General features: G+C 38.2%; 1 protein-coding gene across 2 annotated transcripts; it reads right to left on the bottom strand.

The window, feature by feature from the left end:
• Positions 1-814: 814 nt before the first annotated feature.
• Positions 815-11,596, bottom strand: Smp_164250.1 (pyridoxine kinase; the record flags this gene model as incomplete). Of its 2 annotated transcripts, XM_018790456.1 has the most annotated exons (11): positions 11,561-11,581; positions 11,271-11,411; positions 11,182-11,236; positions 11,046-11,150; positions 10,917-11,000; positions 10,846-10,880; positions 9,131-9,216; positions 7,618-7,850; positions 6,748-6,893; positions 3,511-3,580; positions 815-1,104 (listed from the first exon to the last, which is right to left on the bottom strand). In XM_018790456.1, exons 2-11 carry the CDS (start codon positions 11,370-11,372, stop codon positions 998-1,000), a joined length of 1,023 nt encoding a protein of 340 aa, XP_018646271.1. In that variant the 5' UTR covers positions 11,373-11,411; positions 11,561-11,581. The 2 variants fall into 2 exon arrangements, with proteins under 2 accessions (XP_018646271.1, XP_018646270.1); XM_018790457.1 differs by lacking the exon at positions 11,182-11,236 and having other exon boundaries at positions 998-1,104; positions 11,046-11,181; positions 11,561-11,596.
• Positions 11,597-11,947: the final 351 nt, after the last annotated feature.

Genomic DNA, 11,947 nt, shown 5'->3' with positions numbered 1-11,947 from the left:
TGGGCAGAGAATTGGAAGCAGACATGAAAAAGATTGCGCAAAACGGAGTTGGATGGAGAATACTGATGGGCAGCCTATGCTCCTCCACAAAAAGTAACAGAGTACCCATAATAACATGAATAATAACAATGGTAGAAACATTTCTTAAAGGTATAATTTAATTATTGGCATCAATCGAAGAATTAATGTAGCTTATAAACATAATAAATGAATATACAGAAAAATACAGTAAACGTGAACTTTTTCCACCTATATTATTATTATTTAAACATATAAATATTGGTACAAGGGGGTACCATATGTATATGCGCTGCACACATCTCATTTGATTTGTGTCAGGGCTGTGACACTGCCAGGGTGCCCAAACTGAAACAGGTGGTTTTCCTAGGTGGCCCAACCAGAGCCTTTGACCTAGAGGTCTGATCCACAAGACAGTGGAGCATTGTGAGGAGATGCAGTCCCATGGTAACCGGTGACCAACGATTGATTCATACGCCATTTGTTCCTTCAGGATACTGAAGCCCATGTGTATCATAGGTTTAGAATGAGGGTTTTTCAACTTCCATAGGTGGACTCTCTGTGTCCACCAACCCGGTTAAAGCGCCGGACACTCGCTTTTCGTCCTCTCACTTTTGTGAACAACACCCCCCCCTAACGAGAAGGCAGTGAGTAGGACTTCCCTGGCAGAGGCTATATACGCGTGGCCATGTGAGAGCATTTCAAGAGGGAGGGTGGCCCCTCCCCACTCTCGGAGCCGTAGTAGGGCATGCATATGAACTAGTAATACCATAATGATAGAAAAGAAAAAAGACAATCAAAATCATCAACAATGTAATTTAATCTCTCAAATCATTAAAGTAAACAAGGGTGAATGTGTATTACAGATTAGAATAATTGACTAGGAATGATACATACATGCATAGGTAAAGAAAAAGTATAATCCTATAAATGTATTATGCATTTAAAATTACTTCTTTTGTTACTCCATCTTCTCTATTCACATTTCTTCAACATAATCACCTAATACGGGATTTCGAATATCATCAAGACATTGAATGATTTTAAGTTCAATTCGCGCTGATTTAGACATGTTCAATAATGATTCTAAAAGATAAATGTGTGCATAAAAAAAGACATCATTAAGAGATGACAGTGAGGAAAAAGGGGGTTAGTCGTCTATCACCAAGATCATTTACTGATGGGAAACAATAGAAATCAACAATTTCCGCAAAATCTATAATAATCATGTGCTTAGTAGTGATTGATTTCGAGAGGTTAATCGGGGAATTCAACTGTGTTGGGTGTGAGGCAGTGATTCGCTGAAGATAACAGAAAATGGCTGCAAAGTCTTGCGAAGTAATTGAAGTTATAAATATAAGCAACTAGGTATCGGCCCTCAAATGCCCTGGTAAGGCCGACAGTGGGGAGAGTCCGCTCTCCTTCTCGAAGTGCTCTCACATGGCCAAGCGTATACAGCCTCTGACAGGAAAGTCATACTCACTGCCTTCTCGTGGCCTTACTGTTGTTTACGAAATTGAGAGGACGAAAAGCGAATGTCCAGCGCTTTAACTGGGTAAGTGGATACAGTGAGTCCAACTAGGGGAGTTGGAAAACCCTCATTCCAAACAAATGGTGCACATGGGCTCCAGTATCCTGAAGGAAAAAAATGGCATATGAACCAATTGTTGGTCATCGGCTTCCATGGGACTGCATCTCCTTACGATGCTTTACTGCCTTGTGGATCAGACCTTTAGATCAGAGGCTCCGGATGTGGCCCCCTAAGAAAACCACCTGTTTGTGTATGGGGACCCGGATAGTATCACAATCCACACACAAATCAAGTGATTTGTGTGGTGCATATGTATTTGGTGCCCCTTTGTACTAATATTTATGTGTTCAAATAAATAAATGAATCGAAACTAAGTATCGACCCAGTGATTTGATACGCAGCGGGATTGTGAATGAAGACTGTCGAAGAGTCATATACCAAGAGGAAACAACCGTCTATTGCTTCCTGGTATTTAAGTGGTTGTCTAAAGTCAATTCTAGAACAATCTTATTGAAAGATGGCTTTAATCCTAGACAATAACTACACTAGATGATTAAGTCGTACATTCGAATCACACTCCATCTGTTGTGATTCAAACAGCCAGCCAGTTCTGAAGTAAAAATGTCATAAAGTACTTAAACTAACGGCTATTTTTCAATTTACTTGGTAGCAAGGACTGAACAACTATAACAGTGATTACTATTAAGTGATAAATAAGTCCTGTACTTGTTAAATGGACTACAATTATTGAAAATAAGGAAAATGGGAAATAAAGGACTTGGTTACTGCTGAAGGTATGTGGGTTAATTAACATTTGCTGAATGGATAACTAAGTAATGGGATATTTTTTCTACTCGAAAATCACAATACAGTGACAGGACCAATATTGACGATCTCATAGACTTGAGAGTGTGACCATAGAGCTTGTAAACAGTAACAACTCAAGGTTGAGTTACGGACGACGTTTAAGCGAGTTATCGTTCTTAGTTATTAGCTCCACCGCCAACATCGTGCAAAGGAGGATATATTAATTTCAAGACTAATCGTCTTTAACTCGTTCTTCCATTTTTGGGAGAGCAGTATCATTAATCATGAAAGTATTCCATGAGAAATGGATTTCTGCTGTCAGTACATTTCACCCTTTAACCAGAAACTTACTGGTACTGCAAACACAGATGTATGTGTATTAAAACTATAAAAATTAGTCTGGTAAACGATTATAGCTAATGCCTTGTTAGGTTGGACTGAATCATATTAACAGGTGTAGACTATCCGGTTGGGGTTTCCATGATTATAATAATCAATGGTTAGTGAATTTGATCGTTACAGTTTGAAATCGTCAGCAATGATACAGATACATTCATAATTTGTCATCCTAATGGTGTTACTACCTCTATTCTTTTAGGATGTCTCGACAATTTTGGCAGTGTGGCAACTGGATATACACATACACACATATACCAGGTTCTACTTTGGGTACTACTGACTGACTAAAGGCCTTATCATCTGGATCTTACAGTAAGAGCGATTGAAGAATGGAGACCTCTAAGAAACAGTTTAACAACTAACAAATACCCAAGGGGATAGATGGTAATCAGAGGATAATTATTTACTTATATAGTTTGCAAGTTTGAAGACACTATCAATCAGGGTCTTGTTCACATGTGTAAACTTTCGAACTGTAAATAATTCTTTAAAAGAATCAAAAATCATTTTGAAGGATTTGTGTCCCATCAAAGATGATCATGTGTCATCTTGTATGGACTGAAACCAGACAGGTTTTCCCTAGTTAATAGTCGAATGATAATTAAAGCTGACTACTGTGTGACAGTCATAAGATGATTTTTGTACTTTCCTTTAAACTGAGACGATCAGTGATCGAGACCAGTCAGATGGGATCACATTCAATTGAGTAATAATTTATGGACGGAACACATAAAACAAAAATCAAACAAACTGACCTCCTTCGGATATCTTTAATGTTTTTGATAGAACAGTTTGGATTGTACTAAGAACTGATTGGAAGGCATCCTAAAAAAGGAAAAAAAAATGAAACAGGTACTTGTTAAGTTAAGAGAAGATAAAACAAGAAAAAAAGGTTGCAAAATTATGATTCCATAAGTTAAACAATATTTAGTATATTTTTAATGAGTATCTACAGGTCAGTCAGTTAGTCACAACGTAGAACTTCGTATGTACGTACATTAGCTCGAGTTGCCATACCACATTAGCACAGAGATTCAGTTGTCCATTCAAATCCTATAGTGGTAGAAGTAGTAAGAGTATAAGCATTCATGAGAAAGACTAGGGTTTGAAGATGTTATTCAAGGAGTATAATACAGTGAAATAAATTTGGGGAGAGAAAAAAGATAGAGACATGAAGAATTCAGAAGATTAGAATTTAGCAGAACACAAAGAGTATATGCACCTTCGTCATTGTAAACGATTTTGAGCCATATCATTCAAGGTCTCTAACCATCGATTGCTATCATCTCGCGAATCCCAACCAAGTAGTCTACATCTACCAACATGGCTCAGTCCACTTGTCAGTGACTTTATGGATTTGTGCCATGTTTTGGTCTGGCCGCCAACTAACTTTCTTCCAACTTACTCCTACACCATAAAACATCGCTCGTCGGGGCAGTCGGTGATTGGGCATACGTAACACGTATCCCAGCCATCTTAACTGATGAAATCTCACTACTTCATCAATCGATTTGCCATCATTACCTAATACCCGTTTCCTAACAACTGCATCTACAGGTGTAATAACAAAAAAGAAAATAACTAGTTCTAGTGAGAAGCACTGACTAGTGGAGTTCAAACCACGTCTGTTGTGAGATAGGAACTCACTGAAGACAATTGGTGAACGGTTGCTCAACTTCGTGGATTGGTTGGAGTTAGACATAAACACCATCGGATGCCGGCTGGCCCAGTGGTCTATCGGTTAAGTGCTCTGGCGCGAGACTGGTAGGTCCTGGGTTCGAGTCTTGCAAGGCGAGGTCGTGGGTGCGCACTGCCGAGGAGTCCCACAATAGGATGAAACGGCCGTCCAGTGCTTCCAGGTTTTCCCTGGTGGTCTAGCTTCAATTGACTCACGCTTTCAACTATGAAAATAACTATTTTCAACTAAGCCGAATGAACAGTAAATTATATGTTTAAAATTTGTGTGGTCAAGCACAAGATAAAACCGTGTATATCAACTCAAACACAAGTGAAGATGAAAAATGTACATTTTTAAAATAGTTAAAACGTTGGGTTACTACCCGGGTAACCAAACCAAACCAGGTGATTCTCATGGAAGGCCACTGCTCGAAGCTTTGACCTAGAGATATAATCCACAAGGCGGTGGAGCAACTTTGGGAGATGCGATCCCATAGTGGTAGCTGATGACCAAGAATGAGTTTATACGCAATTTGTCCCCTCAGAATCCTATAGTCTATGAGTACCATTGGTTTGAAATCACAGATTTCAAACTTCCTTATGCGAATGCACTGTATCGAACAATCCGGTTTAAGCACCGGGCATTCGCTTTTCATCCTCTTAATCTCGTAAGAATCATCACTGCTGCCAGAAGGTAATGGTTGGGACTTCCCTGGTAGCAGCTATATACGCGTGGCCGTATGAGAGCATTTCGAGAAGAATGGACTCTCACCACCCTCGACCGTATCAAGGCATTCGATGAGTCCGTTTCCACTTGACTACAAATAACTGTTCACTACCCTGCTTTTGTCATTTAGTGGAACGGCACATTGAGGTAGACTAGCAACGCGTAGTAAATGTCCTGACTATCTCAATCAATGAAGAATAAAAAACTCATCAACTAATTCACCGAATACTCTGATTTTAACATTTGTATTTTTCGCTGAGTGGTTTCACTATATGTTAGTTATGCGACTGTTAGTCAATAATGCGATTTGATGTGTATGATTCAATAGTTTAAAAGAATCGTACTTAGAGAAGAACTAGAAGGTTTGTGATGCCAAGTAGTTGGACGTACTTGACAGGAAACTCAGGACCTAGGTTTTGTGCAATTGGGCACTCGTTAACAAGAAATGCTTGTAATCATGAGAGTACTGATCCTATCTGCGTGGAAATTCGAGCCCATGTCATCCAGTTCACGGTCTGAGGTATTACCTTCGAGCTATTCGAGTAGCGACTAGTCTTCTGTAGGACAGATATTTAATTGATTAGTCCCTAATGAGTATATGGAGATGTCATATCTATACCTTAATTGCTGATCGACAAAATTCGATAAGCATAGTCGGCTAGTTAAATGACATCATTTTGTGACAAGAATCCCATGGAAACACTGAGCTACACATCAGTCAGTCACAATGCAGAACCTTACCTACTCCGACACCAGAAAACATTGCCCGTCAAGGTAGGCGGTGGTTGGGCATAGGTAACGCACGTCTCAACTATTTCACTTGATATATATATACATATTTTTCAAAGTTGAAATCATGAGTCAATTGAAGCTAGAACACCATCGAAAACCTGGAAGCACTGGACGGCCGTTTCGTCCTATTATGGGACTCCTCGGCAGTGCGCATCCACGATCCCGCACTTGCGAGATTCGAACCCAGGACCTACCAGTTTCGAGCCAGAGCCTTAACCGATAGACTACTGAGCCAGCATCCAACGGTGTTAATGTCTAACTTCAACCGATCCACGAATTATGAGCGACCATTCACCAATTGCCTTCAGTGAGAATCTCCACAAATCCCCTTCTGATATATATATATATATAAACCCTAAAGTTTCCCTTGATTCAGTCAGTCAGCTACAACGTAGAACTTCGTATGTACGTACATCAGTTCGAGTTACCATACCACATTAGCACAGAGATGCAGTTGTCCATTCAAATCCCATTGTGGTAAAAGTAGTAAGAGTATAAGGATTAGGGTTTGAAGATGTTATTCAAGGAGTATAATCCAATGAGATGAATTTGGAAAGAGAAAAAAGATAGAGACATGAAGAATTCAGATTAGAATTTGGCAGAACACAAAGAGTGGATGCACCTTCGCCATTGTAAACGATTTTGAGCCACATCATTCAAGGTCTCTAACCATCGATTGCTATCATCTCGCGAGTCCCAACCCGGTAGTCTACACCTAGATTATTAATTAATGTACAGAGAGCAAGAAAATATTTTACGACTAAAGCTTAAACAATTGCACACTGTGCTGAATTACTTTGAAGGAATATTTAGCTATTTGTTGTCCGTTTTCATTTTCAATTCTTGTTTCTAAATGAGCCAATGTTAAAGCAGCGAATAAATCACCGGTTCCAATGAAATGATAATTAAAATGGGGAATTTTAAAGCGTACACGATCGTATTCTATAAAAATTTGGAAACAAAAGAAAATTTAGAATCTCACAAAAGATTTAAATTAATTATTTATTTAAACACATAAATATTGGTACAAACGGGCACCATGTACATATGCGCCGCACAAATTTCATTTGATTTGTGTGAGGGATGTGATACTGCCCAGATGAATAAACTGAAGCAGGTGGTTTCTCAGGGGGCCACATCCGTAGCCTTTGACCTAAAGGCCTCATCCACAAGGCAGTAAAGCATCGTAAGGAGATGCAGTCCCATGGTAACCAGTGACCAACGATTGATTCATACGCCATTTGTTCCCCCAGGATGATGGAGCCCATGTGCACCATCTGTTTGGAATGAGGGTTTTCCAACCCCCCTAGGTGGACTCTCTGTGTCCACCAACCCGGTTAAAGCGCCGGACACTCGCTTTTCGTCCTCTCACTTTTGTGAACAACACCCCCCCCTAACGAGAAGGCAGTGAGTAGGACTTCCGTGTCAGAGGCTATATACGCGTGGCCATTTGAGAGCATTTCGAGAGTGAGAGCAGACTCTCCTCACTCTCGGCCGTACCAGGGCATTTGGGGGCAACAATCTGTTGTAAATTTTATGATAATATAACTAGAGATGAACCGAATTGTTCAACATGAGAGAATTTTTTTGATCATATAACATTCATAAACTTAGCAACCTTAAGAAGTGTACAAATAAGCAAGTATATGAATTTAGAATGAATTACCTGAAGTATTATTCGTAACTGAACCATTCGTTTGATTTAACAAATCACTACCACTACTACTATTATTATTTTTCATTAGACTGTTTAAACGGCTTCCATAACCATACATCACTGGTGAACAAGTTATATTAGTACTTGTAATAATTACAGTTGGAATATGATATTTTTTATGTAAATAGTTGATACAATTTAAAGCAGACTTTTCATCTGTTATTGGTATACCACTTAGTATTCTGTTGTAATCAAAAGCAAAATATAAAGACAGACAAATGAGCATTAAAAATTAATGCATGATTTACATAGTAGTGTCATAGTTTATTCATGGAAGGAGACTAACTTTTATTAACTGAGTTACGAGTTTAAACCCTCTACGTGGCCTTATTTAATTTGGAGAGATAAGTTATGGCAGTACATTAATGAGTAACCAATGATTAGAGACTCTGTGTGACATGGCTCAGAATCGATCACAATGGGCGTAGGTGTATACACTCTTTATCTTCCCTTAAACCTTGAGATTAAAATTGCTTCATAACTTCCTTCCTATACTATATTCTTATATACAACCTATCTTCTATATATTACCAGCACTAAATTAACTACTTCTATGAATCCGGTGTTCATCTTGTTGTGCTAATGAGTGAGGTATGGCAACTTGGACCGATGCATAAATGTGCCTGGTCCTACGTTGTAGCTGACTGACTGACATTAATGGGTCGATGTAACTTATTTATGAAACAAAAGTTTGTGATCCTCGGTTTGAGCTAAATATTAGTTGAAAACTAACAATGGAATGCAGCTGTTCAAATCTATGACATATTGGTTGGAATTCCAGTGCTTTAGGACTTAAACTATTATCAGCCCTTATTTACAAACATTGGCTACGTGTGTTGTGACCACTAAGTGAGAAATGCAGAGGATAGACACCAGGTTACTAAGGAAAGATGCCAAATCGATTGATGAGATAGGTAGTGTATCTTCAGCGACTGATGTAACTGGGACGTGTTTTGAGTATCCTTAATTATCACCTACCTCGATGTGTGGTGTCGGCTGGAGTATGAGTTGGTTATCGGTTACTACTCGACTGAGCCGTGTACGTAGGTGGAGACTACCTGGTTGAAGTTCACAAAGTTATCGTAATCAATGGCGTCGAAAATTAGATGGTATGGTTCAGAATCGGTTAAAATGATACAAATGCATTCACTCATAATTTTTCTCTAGATCTTGAGTTTCAAGATTACATTGTACGTCTTAGTTCGCGAATTCCTTCTTTCTCTTAGAATCCCACTGTCTAGACCCAATCTTTTCTGATACAACTGATAATGTTACTACATCTACTAACCCAGCATTTATCTTGACAGTTTCATTCTACTGTTCTGATAGTGTGGTAACTTGAACAAACGTGCTACGATATCGTAACTTACGACTGACTGGCATCAAAAAATATATATAAGAAAACATATCATATGTAGAGTTACTTTTCAACAATGACACAGTAACAACAGATAAACCTTACTCTGCTTCGAATTGGTTTGGGAAAATGACATCTGATAAAGGGAGTATTCTTTCTTGGTATATCTGGACGAGTTCAGGTGGGACATACTGACATAATTAAAAGAGTTGAAAAACGGAAAACATTTAGTCAAAGTTAATGTAAAACAACAATAACACTTCAACAAATTGGAAAAAGTACAAGAATATGGGCACTAAGTGGCGTGGGAGAGTAAACTAAGCAATAATAGTAAAACTAGTTATTTTCCGATATATTCTACTTTTATGAGACCCTATGCATCTTTTATTTTCAATAGTAACTGATTTTAAAAGCTGGGCGCTGACGAATTGTTAGCATTTGTCAACGGCTACTTAAATCGTCAGAAAAATAGCACGAAACATGTTGGGAGAAATGAAATGATGTGAATATAAACAAACTGACTTTTTCCAATTTATGATAATTTCAAGATAGGTCAAATATTTAAAATCCAGTTAAAAAAGCCACTAAATTATTGTGGTTATAGTTAGTCAGCTATAAGGTAGGATCAGACACATTTATGCATCGGTCCAAGTTGCCATACCTCGTTAACACAACAAAATGAACACCGAATTCATAGAAATAGTTAATTTAATGGCGGTAATATATAAAAGATATAAGGATATAGTATAGGAAGAAAGTTATGAAGCAATTTTAATCTCAAGGTTTAAAGAAAGATAAAGGGTGTATACACCTAGGCCATTGTGATCGATTCTGGGCCATGGCACACAGTCTCCAAACATTGGTTACGATAGTCACGCGGACCCCAACCAAGTAGTCTGCATCTGCCAACATGGCTCAGACTAGAAGTTAGTGACTTCGGGCACTGACGCCACGTTTTGGTTTGGCTGGCCTTAACTTTCTTCCAACCATCCCCTACGCTAGTCAGCATAGCGCGTCGTGGTAATCGGTGGTTACTGAACATAAGCTATGTCATTGTTCTTCATGAATATATTAGTGGAAAAAAGAACCGGAAATTAAACCATGAACAATTCATAACGTATGCAGACTAGGTAATAAATTTGATATGAGAAACACTTGAAAACCATTTTAGTCGAAAACCAAATAATAACAAGACAATTGAAGAAACTGTTTGTCTCAGGTATCCGTATTTTTTATTTTGGACTGTTGGATATTATCACTGTGCTCTACTAGAATATTATGGCCCGAAGAAGGGTACACGAAGTAAGTCACTAAATCACATTAATATGAATATAAAAATATAGAATTTTGAAGTTAAAACCTTTGTCAAGTGTTTGCCAAAATAAAATGACGTGTTAGGTGATCATACTACCCAAACGACTTGTAACTTAATAAACGTTTGTTACATTTTCCTATTGATACACATAGCTTTTCAGTTTTCTCGAGTCAAACAAACATTTGGGGTATCATTTTTACTTTCATTTATCACGAAAATTTACCATTTTTCGGAAAATCAGCATTGACATAACGTATATCACCAGGACATTATACTAACAAGCTTATTAACTGAAACTGATCTGAGCGCCCAGTTAAAATTCATGGAGCCGAAAGTATAATACAGACGGGTAGGTAGGCGGCTATGACAGGGCCCAGATATTACATAACCTTTCGTATTCCAAATTACTGGCCTTCAGCACTTATTGATGCTTGAACCCCTGAGAATGTTGACCGGAGTAGGCACGATATGCAAATCTTATAAATAAATGGACAGAGAAACTCACAAGCTTTCCATTATCACCTAGAACGGGATCGCAGTCTATTGAGTAAATTTTACCAAATTATGTATACTTACAATATTTTAAATTTGAGTTCTCTTTTTTGAGGTCGGATACAATATCTGCGACTGCTTCCAAAGAGCTTGGCGACGCCAGATAACCTAGAAACCAGGAAACAAACAGATCAAACTGATATTAATTAATACCTGTGAGCACATGAGTATACTTGTTGAGGCCATTCGCTTTCAAACCAAGATATAAATCTTTCATGCTCGCAGCATCCAACACTTGCCCCTTGACAAAATCATAGCCTGTATAGGTTATGATTAGTAGTACGCAAACCTGTGTGATTTGAAAACTGTACAGAGTTAATAAAGTCAACTTCTATGCCTAAGACCTATAAAACAAAAATATAACAATGAGAAACTGACTTGCAAGGGAAAAACAGCTATTTTATTGCCAACATATCCATGGACAACATGACTCTGTATGCAGAGAACCTTCAGACAGTTAAGTGCAACTTTAACTGCCATCCTAGCTTCATACAACGTCCAGCCTTTGATAATTTAAGTCTAGCCAAAAAACATGAGTAAACGTAGGTTGATATTTGATAGATACATAGGATGCACATACATTTGGTAAAAAAAAGCAATCGGCAAAAGATAGAAGCAATACAAACGTAACTAATAGTCAACAAAAAAGATTGTAAAATACACCACACCTGATTATGACGGCCACATTCAAGGAAAATGAGTTGGATGTGACCTGAAGGTCAAAGACTGTGAAACAATTCAATACTCAATCACACTTCGTCTTTTATACATCTAAGTACAGTTTACAAAACTTCGGACTTGTTTGTAACTTTCCGAAAGTGGCTTGTTTTGAATTGCTGTAACTGTTAGCCTTCATGTTATTGAACTGACGGGAAAACGAGAAGATACAGTTTTTCGAGGTTTTTTAAGGGGCTAAATCTGAATGTCTTGCTGTTTCATTTTGACTTGGAGAGAGAAAAATATCGTAAAAAGTAACCGAAATTGCGTTTGAAGGACCGTAGCCAAATCATCCAGCAGTCGGGTCTCTGAATATGGAATAGTTCACCGATTTTCGT

This window comes from Schistosoma mansoni, assembly GCF_000237925.1.
Source record: "Schistosoma mansoni, WGS project CABG00000000 data, supercontig 0097, strain Puerto Rico, whole genome shotgun sequence".
Taxonomy (NCBI): Eukaryota; Metazoa; Platyhelminthes; class Trematoda; order Strigeidida; family Schistosomatidae; genus Schistosoma; species Schistosoma mansoni.
The sequence above is the reverse complement of the archived record's forward strand: the minus strand, read 5'-3'. Positions and strand labels throughout refer to the sequence as shown.